At 32.0% G+C, this 18,631-nt stretch overlaps 2 protein-coding genes across 6 annotated transcripts in view; both read left to right on the top strand.

Annotated features, from left to right (window-relative positions):
- Positions 1 to 18,631, top strand: part of LOC125823662 (uncharacterized) — a 608,951-nt gene that overhangs the window by 249,384 nt on the left and 340,936 nt on the right. The gene's annotated exons all lie outside the window — the stretch shown is intronic.
- LOC125823678 (dual specificity protein phosphatase 1) lies at positions 4,555 to 10,223 on the top strand. Of its 5 annotated transcripts, XM_049503036.1 has the most exons (7): positions 4,555 to 4,709; positions 4,784 to 4,919; positions 5,618 to 5,738; positions 7,087 to 7,232; positions 7,428 to 7,648; positions 7,965 to 8,056; positions 10,101 to 10,223. In XM_049503036.1, exons 1-6 carry the CDS (start codon positions 4,602 to 4,604, stop codon positions 8,010 to 8,012), a joined length of 780 nt encoding a protein of 259 aa, XP_049358993.1. In that variant the 5' UTR covers positions 4,555 to 4,601; the 3' UTR covers positions 8,013 to 8,056; positions 10,101 to 10,223. The 5 variants fall into 5 exon arrangements, with proteins under 5 accessions (XP_049358993.1, XP_049358996.1, XP_049358994.1 ...); XM_049503039.1 differs by lacking the exon at positions 7,428 to 7,648; XM_049503037.1 differs by lacking the exon at positions 7,965 to 8,056.

Here is an 18,631-nt window from a genome sequence, read left to right as displayed (position 1 = left end):
TTTGAAGCAGATAGATGTTGGGTTATGCTAATCTCATGAAAGACTTAATCACTAAAAAAAGATTCGTGAGTTTCGATACCACAGAAGGCACACACAATTATACAGCGATTTTGTTTAATTTGTTGCTCCAACGTATAAATTTCAACATACATAGAGTATAAATTTAGAATTAAACATGTAATCTTTATATTTGTTTATTTTTATTTGTCCACTTTGAATTTTGCACGCTTTTCAAAAAGCAAGGATTGATATGCATATTTTATCATATTATCCATCTTAGTTGATGCTAAGTTATTAGATTTTGTAAAATAATTTAAAAAATAAATAATAAATGTTAAGGTTAAATCATGAGAGAAAATAATTATCTTTTTTTAATATATTAAAAATAAATATTTATTTATAAAAATGGATTAAAATGTAATAAGTAAAAGTGAACTATGTTAATATTAAAATTTTGTTCAAATATATATTTGCTTTAAAAAGTAATTAATTTTCAACTAGCATATGGGACACAGTGGCTAAACTTTGATTGGTAGGTAAAAAGATAATCAACCCCCTAATCTATATATGTTTATAAAGCGGAATAAAATCACACTGATGTGACATGCTTTATTGATCAGTATTACTATTTCTTAAAATTTTGATTTTTTTCTCTCATTTTCTGTTCAATAACCTTTTAAAATAATTATTCACTTACCTTATTATTAGCCTTTACTACATTTAACTCTTCCTTCCAAAAGAAAATATGTAACAGCTAAATACATAATGGAGCAATTAATGTGCATTATCACACATTTTTTCCTATTAAATCATTGCTTCAACCCACGTACTATCAGTTTTTTTTGTAATCCTTAATCACCTATAATTAATTAGACAATTCATTCCCCTATTTATTTATACCTTCTTAGACCTTTTCCTTTGGGGTTTCATGTAAGTATTGTTTTCATATCTTCTTATACCTTTTTGGGGGGTTTCATGTGATTTTTTTGTTCTTCTCTTTCATCTTCTTCCTTTTATTTTATCCATCCTTGATAGCATCATTTTAAACAGGATAATTACTATGAAGCTTTTTGATATGAAGAACAGAAGAGGAAAGCCAAGAGTTGATTCTTGATTTTATTTTTAACGTATGTATATATGTTACCATCCTTTGAAAAGGATATTACTATGAAGCTTTTGATATAAGCCAAGAGTTTTTTATTATTATTATTTTATCAATATCAATGTTATTTAATTTTTTTAAAGATTTTATTTTAGTTTTAGGAAGTTAAAGTTCTAATTCTATTCAATACGTCTCTCTCCCTAAATCTAAATTTGTATAGTATAATATTAAAGTTAAGTATACACAATGTAATATTAAAGTGATGTGATATCTCTCTATGTTTATCAAACTTAATTATGTTTTTTATTTGAATTTTTTAAATATTCACTATTATAATAAATTGTCAATGAAAAAGTGTAGAGAAAACTGAACATTTACATCAATATATATACTCCGGTGATGTGGTGCTCTCTAAGGCCACAATTCTTTTTATAATAGTAAATATTTTAAAAAATTCAAATAAAGATAACGTGATGTTTAAATTTGTAACTGATAATGTTTCAAAAACAAAAGATGGCTTGTGGTTGGTATGATTTTGATGTTAGATGAGGTTAAGGCTTAATTTGGACATGGTATGAAAATATGGATGATGATTTTATAGCTATGAAAGTAGTTGTGTCGTGTTTTAAAAAAAAACTCAAACACATATATACATACATGTGTTTATTCTTTTATTTTATTTATTTGTGTTTTTCTCCTTTATTTGTTTTTAAAGTTTCACCTTCATGACTCATAAGTTATACCTATTAAACTTTCACTTTCAATAATATAATTTATCATTTTGTCTTATATAAATTCACCATTTTTTGTTTCATAAGATATATTCCTACTCAAAGATATTACTTTTATTTTTTGTTCCTTATATTATTATTATTATTATATTATAATATCAAAATTTTGTGCATTGAATCTGTATTTTTATTTTCATCATTTTTTTTATATGATTAAGACCCTAAGAAAGATTTGTATTCTCTTCATGTAACTGTTTTAGTTTGGCTTCTTATGGTTTTTTAATTATCGTAAGTTTGTATTTTTATTTAGATGCAATACAACAAATGTCGAAAATATATTAACGACTAATGAAGGCTCAAACAATACTATTAATGATTTACAAGAAATATATATATATATTAAATATTGAAATACATTCTTTTAATTGTATAAAGAATTAATTTATATTTTCTTTAAAGATTCCTCCATTTTATCTACATAAATTCATAATTTATTGTTTCATGAGACCCCTACTCAAGATTATCCTTTTTATTTCATATTTGAAATTATATTTTTCTTATATTACTATTATATATAAATAATTTTGGTTAATAAACACATTATTAAAGGAAAAATCTTCTAAAGAGCAAAGACTCGTAAATAATTCAAAATTGTAAAATTCATAATTTATTGTTTCATAAGATCCCTACTCAAGAATATACTTTTTATTTCATATTTGAAATTATATTTTTCTTATATTAGTACTATATATAAATAATTTTGGTTATTAAACACATTATTTAAGGAAAAATATTCCGAAGAACAAAGACCCATAAATAATTTAAAATTGTAAAAATCATAAAATTTGAGTAGGAATAATAAATTGAACTAAGACTCTTAGTATAATTTTTTAGCACTCAATATTTCAAAATATATATATTTTATATTAATGAGGTATTTCATAATCGCGCGAGGCGCGATCAAATTCACTAGTTTATCTTATAATTTTCGGTTCTGCTCCAATTGTGAAATAACAGAACTCTCTTTTGTTTTACTGTAATATTTTTCTGCAAATTGCAGAAGCCATATCTACTCTTGATTCTCAGCGCGGTAAGATCTTCATTCATTCATTTTCCTTCTCGTTTCTGTGATATTTTAGCTGTATTTATATATTTTTCTTCTGTATCAATTGAATTGTTCGATCCTGATAATTACCCAATTGATTTTCACCTCTTCAATATGGATTTCCAAACTTTTTGAGTTTTGCACAAATGGAATCTGGAAAAAATAAATTAATATGGGAAATTTCAATCAATTAGCAGCTTCATAGAGGCAGAGTTTTTGAAATTTCCGTGGAATGTGGGGGTTGAATTTTGTTGCCCTGGAGATGTTTGATCAAAGTCCCAAAAGAATTTTAGTTTAGTGGAATATTATGAACAATTATGATTTGTTCAACACATTTTAATACTTAAACAGATGCTCAAACTTGTCTCAGCGGACAAGCAAGCATTATAATTGTGAGTATGCATATTTAGGCACCTCAACTCTGAACACTCCGACTTACAAAATGATCATCTGCACACCTCCAAAATTTATATGTTAGGTCAGTGTCGGGTGTTACAAGACACAATGAGGACAAGTTGGGAGTGTTTAGTTGTCAGTTTGAGACTAAGTTGAGGTGTCTAGATGTGCACTCTCAAAGTTAGAGTGCTTACTTGCCAGCTGAGGCGAAGTTTGAGTATTTGCTTATGTATTATGCCTTTTTTTCCCCCTCAAGAACTCATCTCTCTGAATTTCTGCAATTCTACTGCTCTCTAGAATCAAATGGTTGGATAATTGTTTCAACTTCACTTTATTGTGCCAAATTTTGTGTTCAACTATTGTATACCTATTACGGATTTACAAATTTTACAAGAGTTTGACCTCTTGGTAGCTTCAAATAGCCAGTCCCAAACCAGGATAATAAAAGTGGTTTGCAGTAGGCCGATGACCAGCTTAACAAATAATCATAGTATGATGAATCCTCTAACATTGACAAATTATATAGAATTGGAACGAATAGGACTGAATAGAGCAGAGGATATGTACATGATTCATATAGCCAATAAGTTTGGGATTGAGGTGTAATTGAATGACAAGAGTTTGAGTTCATAGCTTTCACCAATGTCTTGGTGAGATGTGCAGTGTGAACATAATTTCATTCTTCATAGAGCCAATCTTGGAAGAATATCAAATGAAAATGGTATTAGGAAAAATCCCCAAACTGGCTTTCTAAATCTTCATGTATTTGGGTTTTACCCTACCTTATCATTTTTTATTTTTTTTGGAATTTGGGTAAGATTTGAACAGTAACTAAAAGCCATACTACAAAATAAGGCAACTCGAACCAGTGACTGCAAATTCAAGAATTGAAAGGAGCCTATTTTTCCGGTAAAAATTCACAATGGAGTTGTTGTAAGAACAAAGACCAATAAGTTACTTCATGTTGGAATTCCTTATATGCAATACTTAAATTTCCCTTAGGAGAAAAGGTGTTAAACTTTGTGGCACTCAAGTAGTAGGTTATTCTTTCCTTCAAGTGCTTGAGCTGTCCTTGGGAGAAGGTATTGGGGTATGCAACACTTTAGACTTCAGTCTACTTTATTTTAAGTGTGTCCTGAATCTTGATTTTCCTCTGTATGCATAAACTCTTACTAATTTATTTCTAATAGAAAACTTATATGCCAAATATCCCAGAACTTCTAAAATTTTCAGAAAGTTCAAGCTATTTCAAGGAAGAAACCGAAAAATGGCTCAAGCTCTGGAGTTTTATAATGGGGATATTGAAGCTCTAATGCGTGCAATGTCTGTAGCAAAAATCATTCGAGAAGATAAGAATCCTTGTATGATTGAAGAGGTACTAAACCACGATTCCTAGCCATTCTAGCTTTATTTTTCACCTATACTTATTTGTTTCCTTATATTTCTTAGGGTCTCTTTTTAGGGTCCCTTGGAGCTGCCAACAATAAAGTTGCACTCAAAAGCTTGAATCTAACTCATATTTTGACGATTGCTAGAGATATAAATCCTCCTTATCCAAATGAGTTTGTCTACAAAGTCCTTTCTGGTAGGAAGTTTCTAACTTTGTTAAATATAGCTGAATTTCTTTGAATGTGTCTTGAATATATACATGTGGTGAGAAAATTTGTATCTCCATATTATATAAGTCAATAACTAATGTATGATCCATTCCTTACTTTATGTAAGTATAGTCAACAGCAACTATACTTAAATAGAACTAAGAGAACAGGAAATACAGTGCCACACTCTAAGTTGTCCGCACTGGTGCTGCTGCTGTACTGTGATTTTCTTCCTGTTTCCCGTCTTTTCTCTTCGTTTCTCTTATTGCCAAACCCCCCTTAGTTTTGTTTGTAGTGGTCCTTCATAAGATTATGTAAAATTTTCTGGTTAACTATCTAATTTGGAGAAGCAAAGAACTCTACTATAGCAACGTGAAGTACAACTTTTCCTACCAGAGCCTTCTTGGGACTCTGCCTCTTTTACCTGTACCAACTTCTTTATTAGATTCTTCCTTATGATAATGCCTAATTATAATTTTGCTTCACCTTCATTTTCATCTACCTAGTAAAGGTTGGAACAATCCCATTTTCCTTATCAGAAAAAGAAAAAAAAAAGATTGTTAACTTTCCAATACAGAGAAGATAAACTGAGGCCTTCTGCCTTCATGTCTTAATTTTTTTTCACTTTTAATGAGATTGATGAATGGTTTGTTTATATTTTCAACTTCTTGCAAATTTTGGGCAGTTCATGACAGAGTTGATGTAAATATTTCACATTACTTTGAGGAATGCTTCGACTTCATTGAAGAAGCAAAAGGACAGGGTGGTGGTGTGCTGGTCCATTGCTTTGCTGGAAAATCCAGAAGGTGATTTCAAGCATCTTTGCCTGGATCTTGAAATCATGGTTTTGTATGTGGGTAAATAATACAAAATAGTGGTGCTTAAAACTATACCGGTTTTGTACAATATTTAAGCCAAAATAGCTTCTCTCCATCTTACTTTGCTATATATAATCAAAAGAAAAATATTATGACTAAACCTAACTCAAGAATAGTAACCTTCATATTCCATCTTTAGCTTGATACTGTGAACTAAAGCAGTATCATGGAGCTAGCTTCCAACCACATCTTTTGCTGTTGTGGTGGGCAGGACAACATTTGTCCTGGATCAGCAAAGTTCCTATGATATTCTTTTTTGACATTTGCAGTCATGCTGAAGACCTGAATCTTTAACCTGGATTGCAGGTTTCTCCAAGTTCCTTGCATCTTTTGTGCTCTTCGTCAGAAATCTAGTATAGAGGTGTAAAGTAATGCTTCCAAAGTTAAACTTTGAAAGAATGAATTGTTATCGTCAATATTTTACTGATTACGCTCATTTATGCTTCTTTTGATGCCACCTTCTGTGTGTATGGCATTACTTAACTGTGACGGATATTTTAGACCTGGTGAAGTGGAAGATTTAGTGAGTCACCATTGCAGTTCTGAAGATGACCATTTCTCATAATATTTTTAGCCTTCTTTAATAGCTAACTGCACAAGTTTCATGTATTTATGGATTTTTGAAGGGTATCTGTGTAGCCTTGTTTCTTTGTTGTAGCGAGACTCTCCTGTTACTTGCTCATCTGATCTCTTTCAAATCTCTCCTAGCAATAGTAGTTATATCATCATGGCATGCAATACCTTCAGCTTGACTTCATTATTACAAGTGCAGGATAAAAAAGGATTATGTGTGTGTGGGGGAGCAGGGGGGGGGGATGTTTGGGATGAATTTTGTTATCGGGTTAAATTTTAATATGAAACTTTTTTTATCCATATGGAATCCTATTCATATTTAGCAATCTGCTTCTTGCCCTTTTTTAGTTTGATCTTATGTGGTCTGGACTCAGATTCGCTTTAGTAAATTGTTTGTCTTTATATATATTGAATCAGCTAACTCTTTTTAGTATAACATTTAGGTCGAATAAAACTTACCTGTTTCCTTCTTATACCATGACTGGTGTCATTTTCTCTAAATCTTCGACACTTCAAGAACAACAGTGAAAAAGGAAATTGAGAAAGAACTTTCTAGAACTTAAAATTTTATCTTGTTTGCTTTTTCTGGTGTTCCTTTTGTATAGTGAGATCACTGTTTTCTTCAGTAGATGTACTTAACTGTCCAATATTCAGTCAAGTACTAAAAATAGTCACTGTTTTTTTTTGTTCTATGCTTTTGCAGTGCAACCATAGTCATCGCTTATCTGATGAAAAAGCATCGTATGAGTCACTCTGAAGCTTTTGAGCTTGTCAAGAGTAAAAGACCAGTCGTTTCTCCCAATGCTGGTTTTATGACACAGCTGGAAAACTATGATAAAACCCTTAAAGGTAAGGCTTATTGTTCATTTGGTGGTTTTACTCGCATGATCTAAGGTTGACGAGTTTTAGTTGTCTCATTACTGTGATGTTATCATGTTGCATCTATGATGATTGGTGATGAAAAATGAGGATTACCTATGTTAACTTCTGACTTATGTTAAATTTCTTATTAAATTACTGTTGTGAACTGAAATCAAAATACAGCCGTCAGACTTACCAAAACCACTGAAAGGGGAAAAAACAAAGTGCAGCGGCAGTTTTCTAAATTGTATCTAGCAAAACAATGCTGGGCTTGTTTCCACTTCAACAAGCACGAACTTTCCAGACAATCAAATAAACTCCCCAGTGAAACAACCGATGCTTGTTACTTTTGTTCTGTGAAATCATTAACTCGATCCAGTAACACCAAATCTCCCAAATCTAAGGTATGCGTCACGAGTCACATGTATATGCAACCTTTTATTAATAATGAGAAACTTTTTGGTATACAAACTGTATACCAAAAAGTAGAGAATCTACATAATACGATTCTCCATGAACAACACCCAATCATTTATTCAAATTGAAATCTCAATGGTGCACCAAAAAGAAACAAGAAATGAGATGTTTTCCTCAAATGTACGTGATCATTCTCTATTTTTCATCGAAAGTTCTACTTTTTTTCTTCCACTAGATCCACACAATTGCTTGTGGGACAACATCCCAGGCCTTTGACTTCTCTTCCTTCTAATTTTTTTTCAGTGGAACTTGCTCCATCATTGTGCCCGGCATCGCCCAATGCAGTCCTAACCATCTCAAAATCTCACACCACAAGCAAGTCACCACCAAATAAAGTAAGAGGAGGAGGTTTACATCTTCACTTGAACATTTGCACATGAAGCACCACTGTACATATGTAGTCCGCTTTCCTTTTTTTTCAAGGTCTCAGCTGTCAATATTGCTCCCTCTCTGCCGTCAAGTAAAAAACCACACCTTTCTTGGTATCCAAGGAAATGAAACCAGCAAGTATGGAATCATATCCATCCCTCACCAAGAGCTTTGGATGATATGACTTTACTGAAAGCGACCCATCTCTTCTAATCTTCCATGCCCAGTAAGTTGATCTTTCTGAGTAGCTTGTATGCAACTCACATATCTTGCTTCATTGCGCAACCCTTTAAAGGGTTCACTGAGATGGATAGTTGCTGCAGCCGGTACAAAGCATTGTGGAAGCTTAAGCTAAGCACATAATACTCCACAGAGTAAAGATCAACGACCAAGAAACAGAGTAGCTGAAGCTAGCTATCAAATTGGCAACCTTGCAGAAACTTATCAAAAGTCCCTGTAGTTGGAATCTGTGTTACATGGACCTTTCATTTGCCTTGAGATAACTAAGCCAAAACAATGTGACAAGGGTGGGGTATTTCATATGTATTCTTCAGAAATACTTTAAACATCAAATAACTGCACATGAACAAGGTACTTACACATTTCCTCATCGGATAAAGACCATAGTTGAGTCCATCTAACATCAGGTAAGGACCATAGTTGTGCATAACTAAATCAGCTTTTCTATTTGGAGAACCTCTTTCCGTATGTGGGGTTTGACCAAATAAACATTGAGCTAGAGTTTAGCCATAGATATTGGGAGTAGATTTTGAAAATTTATCTTCAAATATTTGTTTGGCCATGAAATTTGATCAGATTTTCAAAATCTGATCTTCAAATATTTTCAAGTTCCCAAAAACTTACTTGACCAGTTTTTGGGACTTCCACTCATAAAACTTCAAAAAAAATTCCAAGTAAAAATGCATGTCCAAACACAACTTCAAATTCCAAAATCACAACTTCAAAAATTCACATTTTCAAGTTTCAGCTTCAAAATCTATGGCCAAATGGGAGCTGAATCATCTACCGGAGGGGGTGGAACTTCATGAAATCTGGTATTTGCATGCAAATGGCATAAATGGCCGGCCCAACAAGCTGCAAATCATCTCACTCAAAACAGTTTGTTTCTCCAAAAGTCAGTCTCCAGAATTAATAGTTTATGAGTAGTATGATTACCCTCAGGTCAAACTTGTCAGTACCTTAATGAATCACATGACCTGTAAAGATCGTATTTCTTGCTGGTGTATTACTGTTACGATATATAGATTTGAGAAAATTCATGTTGCTGTAGCAGGCATGCAGATCTTTATTAGGGGATTCTTTCATCACCATAATCTATTAGTCTCTTGAAATATATCATTGAATTCAACCTCCATATTGACAATCTTTTTGTCTTTTCCATAGACATATTGAAGGGTTGGTCTTTAGCTGCTTATGTTCCTCCACATCAATGAGATACATAGAGGGACATTCTCCCATATGCTATAACTTCTACATGTGATTTTCTGGTTTCTTTATATAATGCTGCTGTAAGCTAGTTGTGTTATAAATATCGGTTATGATGGATCTTTTGCCTGGACTAGGATCACACATTTTGCATATCTATTTGGTTTGGGTAATTCCTTGACACACATGAGTGAAATATGTTGAGTTTACAAGATTTAGACGTTCTACTTTCTTATTCTTATGATGAAGTATGGACATTTTTATGCTCAATGAGTTTCTTGCTCAAGGAAGTAGCTGATAATTCGTCTTCTAGTTAAAAGTAGGACGAACGCAGTAATAATTTGCCCAGTGGAGTGAAGGGGGAAACTAAAAAATTCTGGTCTTGAATGTCATTTGATTAGGTAAACAGTTTTTGTGTGGCTAACTTCAATCTTTTTATCTTGTATTATACTGTTCAATCATTTCTTGCATCCATTAGTTAATTTGTTAGTTGGGCTTGTGAATTTCATCATTTTACTATGTTTTCAGTTCATTATATTTCTAACCATCTTTTCAAAAATGTAGATCTGAATACTCCAAATGTTATGCTGTGATAAAAGAGCAGGCAGCGCCATCTTGTTGATTGTTTCAAACAGTAAGCATTGTTCATCCAAAAATGGGTGACCTGAAATAATTATTCATTTAGTTCACCAATTTTGGGTGGTGTCTATTTTTAGATGGGATAAGTTATGATATGTTGTGTGAAGAAAATATTTGTTTTGACGTCAAACTCTTTAACATTAACTACTCATTCCAAACAATAGTATCACAAACTTCTGTTGCCCCATTTTTCTTTTTAACAATTCTTTGACCACCAAAAGATTTTATCTTCGTCTAGTTCGATCGTTTCAAAGTCTTGAAATATTATTTTGAATGGTGAATTTGGTTATGGTATTACGAAGAGGGAATTGGCCCAAAAATGGGTAGATTGGCGCAAGTTCAGTTCTGAGCCTTCATTCTTTTATTTAAGGGAAAACTTCTTTTTTTTTCCTCATCTGTATCCACTTAAAAGTCTGACTATTTGGAATTCACCTCATATGGGGCGGGCCCATTTGGGAGAAAAACTCCCTACCAATAATCAATAACTTGTTTAGTTAAATTTTTAAAATTCATTTATATTTATTATAGAAGCAATTTCTATTTGACCTTTTTGAAATGTGTATACACAAATAAAATTTCTTTCTTATCTTAAAAAAAATTATAACCCCTTTTTATATTTTCAACGAAAACAAAATCTTTCTTGATTTTTAGTTATTTTATTTATTTATTCAAGAAACAAGTGATAATGAGAAGATTCTTATTCAAAGATAATCAATTCAAATATCTATTTTGAGTAGCAATTACTACTGTGTCAAACTTTTAAAAAATATTTCTTAGTGTATTTTCTTTAAAGAATTTTAAAAAATTTTTAGGGACAAATTATCTTTTTCAACTTCTAATTTTACTTTAAAATACTTTTTCTTCTCTTATAAGCTTAATTAGATACCTCAATTTTTTCTAAAAAAAACAAAACAAACACTTTTAACCCTAGAAAAACTTAACCAAACAAATTATAAGTCGAAAACTATAAATAGTATTTTAAAAAATGTTTGGACTGTCTTGATTCTTTGAGATTTGGATAGGTCTCAGAATTAATGACAATTGACAAACATCAAGTGGTGATTTATATATATGTTATATACCACGTAAAGATGATTGTTATCAGAAAAAAATGTGGAAACTTGTGGCGCAAAGTCAGCTAAGGACTTGTGTTCCGTTGATAGAATAAAAGGATAAAAAGATGAATATGCTAGATATTACTACTTAGTAGAAGAGGCTACAAGCAGGGATGATCAGGGGCGAAACCACGTGGGATCCCGGTTTTTTTTTTTTTAATTAAAAAGCCCCAAAAGGCATTGATAAATAAAAGTATAAATTATAGGAACCACATATTATAAGTACTAAATAACATCCTATCCCTTCTAGTTTTCTATTTACCAAAAATCCCTTAAAAATGATGTTTGCGGGATACATAGCGTTGTGCACAGGATACATTAAGTTTGATACATTCCACATAGCGGGATACATAGCGTTGTGCACGGGATACATTAGGTTTGATACATTCCACATAGCGGGATACATAGCGTTGTGCACGGGATACATTAGGTTTGATACATTCCACATAGCGGGATACATAGCGTTGTGCAAGGGATACATAGCGTTCGATACATTCCACATAGCGGGATACATAGCGTTGTGCACGGGATACATTATGTTTGATACATTTCACATAGCGGGATACATAGCGTTGTGCACGGGATACATAGAGTTTGGTACATTCCACATAGCGGGATACCTAACGTTGTGCACAGGATACATGCAGGATACATAGGTAAATAAGGGATTTTTGAAATAAGTAGGGATAAATGAATATTAAAGTAAGTAAAGGAGTATAGTTAAATAATTTGTCCTAAATAAAAAGAGAATAAACAAATGTTAGGCCCAAAAGTGACCCATATTGCCAAACAAAACAGAGCAAAATAGAAATGCAGACCAACTCAAAAGGGAAAGTAACCGGTAGCCATCGTATTCCTTGCTATCACTTTCGCATTCAGATGAATTTTGATGGAACAACGCCCAATGTTGAAAGACGAGAAGCTGAGAACATCAAGCTGGGATCCAGGGGTTCACCCGAATCCCTTCGGTAAAAAACTACACCGTATGTATAAGATAAAATTTTATGTGTATATATATATATATATATATATATTGAACCCCTTCAATGACAAGGAGAAATTGATAGTGTAGTGGCAAGTCCTTGAAATTTAGCTTCACTTCACCAGTTCAAATCCTTGTGATAGTGTTTTATAGTTCTGTTTTTCACGTTTTTTTTAAAAAAAAAATTAAAAAACGTGCTAAAAGTGTGGTTTTAAACCCAAAAAAATTCAAGGGTCCCATTTCTAAATGCTTATTTACACGCTTATACTTTATTTTTCGAACTCCTTGAACAAAAATCCTAGGTCCGCCACTGGGCATGACTTCGTCAACATGCCTGCTTCTAGCCAGGGGTAGTTTGGTAATTTTGTTGTTTTCTTTTTTAAAATTTTATCTTTCATCACTTTATATATATTAAAAAATTATGTAAAAATATTATAAATCATAATAATTAATAGCTTAAAATATTTGAAAATATATATAAAGTTTTCATTAACTCTCAAAATTTCATCTATACCACATAAATTGGGATAAAGAGAGAGATATTATATAAAATACATAAAATATAGTGTAAATCACAATAATTAATAACTTAAATATCAATAGAATTTATAAAAAAAATTGATTGAATTTTGAAATTTCATTTGCATCACATAAATCAACACAAAAGGAGTAATATTTATTATGTGAAAGTTACGTAAAAATACTATAAATCACAATAATTAGCAACTTAAAAGCGCGCTCTCTCTCTCTCTCTCTCTCTATATATATATATATATATATATATATATATATATATATATATATATATATATATATAATGGTTGACTCTAATATACACATGTTAAAAGTTGATTAACTTCAAATTCCACATATACCACATAAATAAATTAAAATAGAAAGAGTAATATGTATTGGGCCTCATGCTGGCATAGAGTCCCTATCTAGTATACATACAAGTTTTCTGTTATTTATAGAGGAATATACTACTAGAAAATGAGAAATTAGCTATGGATAAATTTTTATGGCTAAATAATAAAAACATGTTAATCTCATTTAATTATGAATTAACGACGGACTATGAGAAATTCAATTAGTTAGGATCATTTTAGTGACAAATTAGCTAGGAATTGCCTATAAATTTCGTAGTTAATTTCATATTTTCTTATAGTGATTATTTGGCACACATAACAGTATGAGCGTCTTGATGGAGCATTTCTATTGGGCATAGTATTCTAGGACTCGAATGGAGTTTTTCTATTGATTAATATATCCCCGTTGTTGCTTATAAATAGTAATTTCAACACACTTGTAGAGGGTTGGATTCTAAGAAGGCATAATATATAAATATGTCCTTTAACTTGGTTTCAGTCGATATTTATGCCCTTCAACTGTAACGACCCGAACTGTCGTTAATTTGGAAAGGAAAAATGTTGGGAAAAAACTGGGCCTTTCAGCCTGCCAGAGAGGGCTAGGTATCGCCAGGGCAGCAGCGCTCTAGCGGGATAAGTGGCCGCCAGAGCTAGATAGGCGAGATAGAATGTAAATAACGCGAAGTCTGATTTTCTTTTTTTCCAAAAACACCAAAAAGAGGTGAGGATCACCCCAAAAAACCCCAAAAGGCTGCTCTAAGCTTAGGAAGGAAGGAGAAAGAGATTTCTAGCGTAAGGATGTCGATAGCGTGCGGATTTTCGGCCAAGATCCACCGTCTCGCCGTTCAAAAGCCTGGATTGGAGCTATAACCCCTCTACAACTGCTTGGCACCCAAGTAGGCTAGATTTATTAATTGAGTAGTTATAAATTTGTGAATCATTGCGTAGTATATTGATAATTGACGGTAGAATTCATGCGTAGGATTTTGTGCACCGAAAAGAGATGATTATACATATATTCCTAGGTGTTACATCAAACGTATATCGTAGGAGGAAGGCCTATCCCATGAGCTAGGGTTATATGATGGGTTGATTTCCTGTTGTGTGATATAAACTTGTTAATGGCTTTGTGATATGCATACATGTATGGGATTAGAGGTATTATGGATCGAACCTAATGGAAAGACTGAATATGTACAATTGTATGTCATGAATCTAATACTTGATTGTGTGATTATAAGTATGTTCGTTATGGATGAGAGTGTGATTGTGATTGTGCTGATGGGATCGGATGTGCATTTGATCAGGTGTCACAGACCGACATACTTATATGGATTTGATCGGGTGTCACGTACCGACACACATATACATGTATTGGATTGGGTGTCACTTACCGACACACTAATATACATTGGATCGGGTGTTATGTACCGACACATATACATGCGTTGGATCGGGTGTCACGTTCCAGCACATTAACAGTTTGGGCGTGAGTTCCATGAGAGGACCATTTGTCATATATGCCTGTTATTGATAATGTGGAATTGAACATGTTTCCTGAAAAGATAGCTGGATTGTGCATTATGTTTATATATGTGAGTTCGCGGTGTCGTAAGGTAATTGGGTATATTGCGTTAATGACTGAATTGTGAATGGTTGGGTCCAATCGGGATGTGGTATGGTAAGTGGAGACCAAGGTCCAGATGTTATGAAGTGTTATTTTAGAGAGGTGGTAATGTGTATAGTCGTTAAGAATTGGGGTGGTGATATGTCATAATGTTAATAGTTGGGTATTTCCCCGGAAGGGGAGTCATATTGAAACGCCTAATAAGTCTTTATAGAATGTACCATGGGGTTGAGGGTCGAGTGGAGATGTGAAAAGAGTAAGGAGTATGTCGTGAGTGGTTGGCTAGGTTGGTAGCGGTTACATCCGAAAACTCCTCTGAGGATTAGAATGGTTAAGCTATGATCAAGATTGGAATGATTTAGGGGTTGAAAGTCAAGGGTACTAGTGTATTCTTAAGTATCCTGAATTAGTAAGGGCGGGAAAATATAAAGGTGGAGGAATGAACAACCTTATTACATGTTTCTTGCTAGTCGATTTCTTATATTATGCGGTGGGCATTGGGTTGACCGATGATGCCTACCAGTACGTGTGGTTGTACTGATACCACTCTTGCTATGCCTTTTTGGCATAGTCTGGTTGCAGGGTCAGTGATGTTTCGTAGGTAAAGATGAAGACAATCTCTAACAACTTCTATTTTTCCTTCCATGTGGTGGGAGTTGTGTCATTTATAATTTTGTTATACTTTGTACTCTTAGTAGCTCTTGTACCTGTTTAGACTAGATCCATGGGGTGTTAATTATTTTACAAGTCTTAACTCGAATTGTTTTAAACTCTTATTTTATGAAAATCTCCATGAATTTGTTTTTATCTTAGTTTTCTTAATCTTCCGCATGTTTTTAACTGTTTGGGAATTGAGGGTTCTCCTACTTAGGTGTTAGGGTAGGTGCCCGCACGGCCCGGTGGGTTGGGTCGTGACATCAACTTTGGGTGTGCACAAGTAGACATTTAAACTTGTACAAAATTGAATAAGTACACATGTGTGCCCTGTTAGGGTTTTTCCCTAATTTTCTTACCCTATTTGAGTTTTAATTTTCCTTAAAAGAAAGTCAAAGTATTACCTTAAATGTTTGGACTTTTTTATGAAAGGAAAATATAATTTTCTTCCATATTTGATTTATTCTTTCCTTAGAGGAAAAGTTTGGAGATCTGTAAGATTTAATGGACAATAAAGAGAAATTAACATGATTACTTAAAGAAGAATAACAACTTCTAATTTTTAGGAAGAGTATAATATGGTATGAGAAAAAAAGAATAGAAGGAAAAAGAATAATGTGCATTATGGTATAATATATTTTGGTTTGTATTTAAATATCAAAATTTTATTTTAAGACCAAAGTTTTATAAATACATCATTTCAAGACAAACATTGTATATGAAATTCTTTAAAGATTGAAAAAACTATTATATTTGGATGAAAAAAAATACTTTTTTCATGACAACATCATCGGCCAGATTTACATATCTAATTTTAAAAGAACTATTCCAATTAACACTACCACAAATGTTCAATTGACAATGCCTCAAATTCAAATCCTTCAACAAAAAAAAATAATTAATCTTCTGCAATGCTACCATTTTTTATATAAGCATATATTAAATCATATGATTAAAACAACACAATGAGTCACATGATTAAAATAATACAATGAGTCATTCAGAAGTAATTTCTTTTTTCAATACTTTGCTTGATAAAATTCAACTTGAACAAAAAACATTTATCGACATAAGTTTGATTCCACCCTTATAAGTTATTTGGTTTAGTGAAGTTTTCATATCTAAGAAGATTATGTATTATTTTCTTGCGTAAGTATTTATTAAAAAGATTAAAAATATTATTAATCTATAGATCAAAATGTCTCAAATAATATTTGTATCAAATAAAATTAAACTTGAGTTAATCTAGCTATGAGATGAGGGAGGGATATATATTACTGAAATTGAAATATAACATGTCAAGTCTTACACATATAATAATATTGATTAAACAACAATAAAATAAATTATAATAGATGACTTCAATACATCAATAAAGCAAACAACATGATAATAAGAAAAGATAAACAATATGAAATAAAAAAGGTAAAAAGCATTAAATTATAAATATGAAAGTAACATTGACTCAACAACAAAAATACAAAAAACTTAAACATAATTATTTTTTGGGATGCTCGTCATTCATCTCTTCAATATTGTTGTCATTACCTTTTATTGGTTTATCTTCCTCCTGCAGTTGTTTCTTACGTTCATCAACTTTTGTCTTATTAAGAGCAATTAACTTTATTATTCCTTTAAGTTCTCTAGCATCGAGTTCCAAATTTTCTTCGTTAAATTTGCTATATTTTTATAAAGGAGGTTTTTTGTATTACCACCACTTGATTCTGTATTGTTCTCAAGGTGCTCCTTATTAGACATATTTTGTTATACTTAATAAAGAAGAGAACTCTTTATTTGGCAGAGAAGAAACTGCAGTTGAGCAAGTTAAGTGAAGAATATAAAGTCATATATATAGGTCTAAGAATATTTTTATTACCATATAATTAAGTAAAATATTTATGTATATTCCTTAATATATTAAAAAAATCAATTATAGTTCTGAAAAACATAATACATGAATCAGATTTGGTTCCAAAAGAATTCTTCATGTGTTTTACTGCAATGTTAAAATATCAGTTGTAATTTTGGAAAGTATAATTAATGAAGCAGATTTGTTCCAAGTGAAATATTTATGTATTTTATTAAAATGATAATAATTTAAATGTGATTTTGAAAAACATATTTCATGAAGCAGATTTGGTTTCCAAGTGGGCTCTTCATGTGAATTCTAAAAGTCCAATTGTGATTTTGAAAAAACATAATCAATAAAGTAAACTTGGTTCCAAGTAAACTCTTCATATTTTTCTTAAAATGTTAAAAGTCCAACTATGATTTTGGAAAGCATATCCATGAAATAAATTCGATTTTAAGTGAATTCTTCATGTATTTTCTTAAAATGATGAAAGTCTAACTGTGGTTCTAGAAAAGATCAAATTATAGTTTTACCCTTTCTTAAAGCCTCCAAATCATTCCAGTTGTTCAAATAGATAATCTACGTACGGGAATCTGTAAATACTCATATTGATACTTCTATCTGATTCAAAAGTCAACCTTAACTCTTAAGATAAGAATTATAATTTTATTTCAAAATCAGTTTACCTATGGTATAAGGATCTCAAATTTCATTAACTGAAACGACCTCCAAATCAAACAAAAGTGATTTTTAGAGTTAGGAAGCCCCCCCCCCCCCCTCAATTTCTACTAACAAAATGCCGTTAAAAATAAATAATTAGTAAAATAGCAAAAGAAAAATATCAAAGTCGAAGTTAAAATACCCTAGCCAAATCATGTAGTTTCTCCTTGAAATCGCCCAAAATTAAAGTCCTCAAAGTAGCTTAAAATGAATAGTTAATGTCACGATCCAAAAACGGAAGTGATGACACTTGTATTTTCCCACCAAGACAAGTCAACCTCAACTCAACAAGAATGAAGAAATGTGGAAAAACAATAAAAGCAAGAACAAGATAAAGCGAAAAATTTATTCTTCTATTAAAACCCTCAAAATTTGGTTGTCACGTGTACAACCACTAATAAGTACATAAAGTACGGAATTTAAGAAAATAAGTACAAGTCTCAACCTTTGTTTTTCAAATAGAACAAAGCTTATAGGGTAGGGAAAGAGAAGCCGCTGAAGTGACAAGCAACTACCTCTTCAAATCCTTGAAAAGCCTCGAAATCAGAAGGAGGAGAATGAGATCACACGGATCCGGGCTCGGAACCTACACAAGTGTAGAAGCAAGGGGTGAGTACCAATAACTTGGTACCCAACA

This window comes from Solanum verrucosum, unplaced genomic scaffold, assembly GCF_900185275.1.
Source record: "Solanum verrucosum unplaced genomic scaffold, falcon-dt-bn FXZP01000093.1, whole genome shotgun sequence".
Lineage (NCBI taxonomy): Eukaryota > Viridiplantae > Streptophyta > Magnoliopsida > Solanales > Solanaceae > Solanum > Solanum verrucosum.
This window is presented reverse-complemented; position numbering and strand designations above follow the sequence as displayed.

Bases quoted from the DNA above. Each gene is read 5' to 3' on its own strand.
- LOC125823678 (XM_049503036.1), top strand. From the start codon at position 4,602: ATGGCTCAAGCTCTGGAGTTTTATAATGGGGATATTGAAGCTCTAATG. The intron at 5,739-7,086 runs GTGATTTCAAGC...ATGCTTTTGCAG, and splicing joins TTTGCTGGAAAATCCAGAAG to TGCAACCATAGTCATCGCTT. The intron at 7,233-7,427 runs GTAAGGCTTATT...ATCAAAATACAG, and splicing joins CTATGATAAAACCCTTAAAG to CCGTCAGACTTACCAAAACC.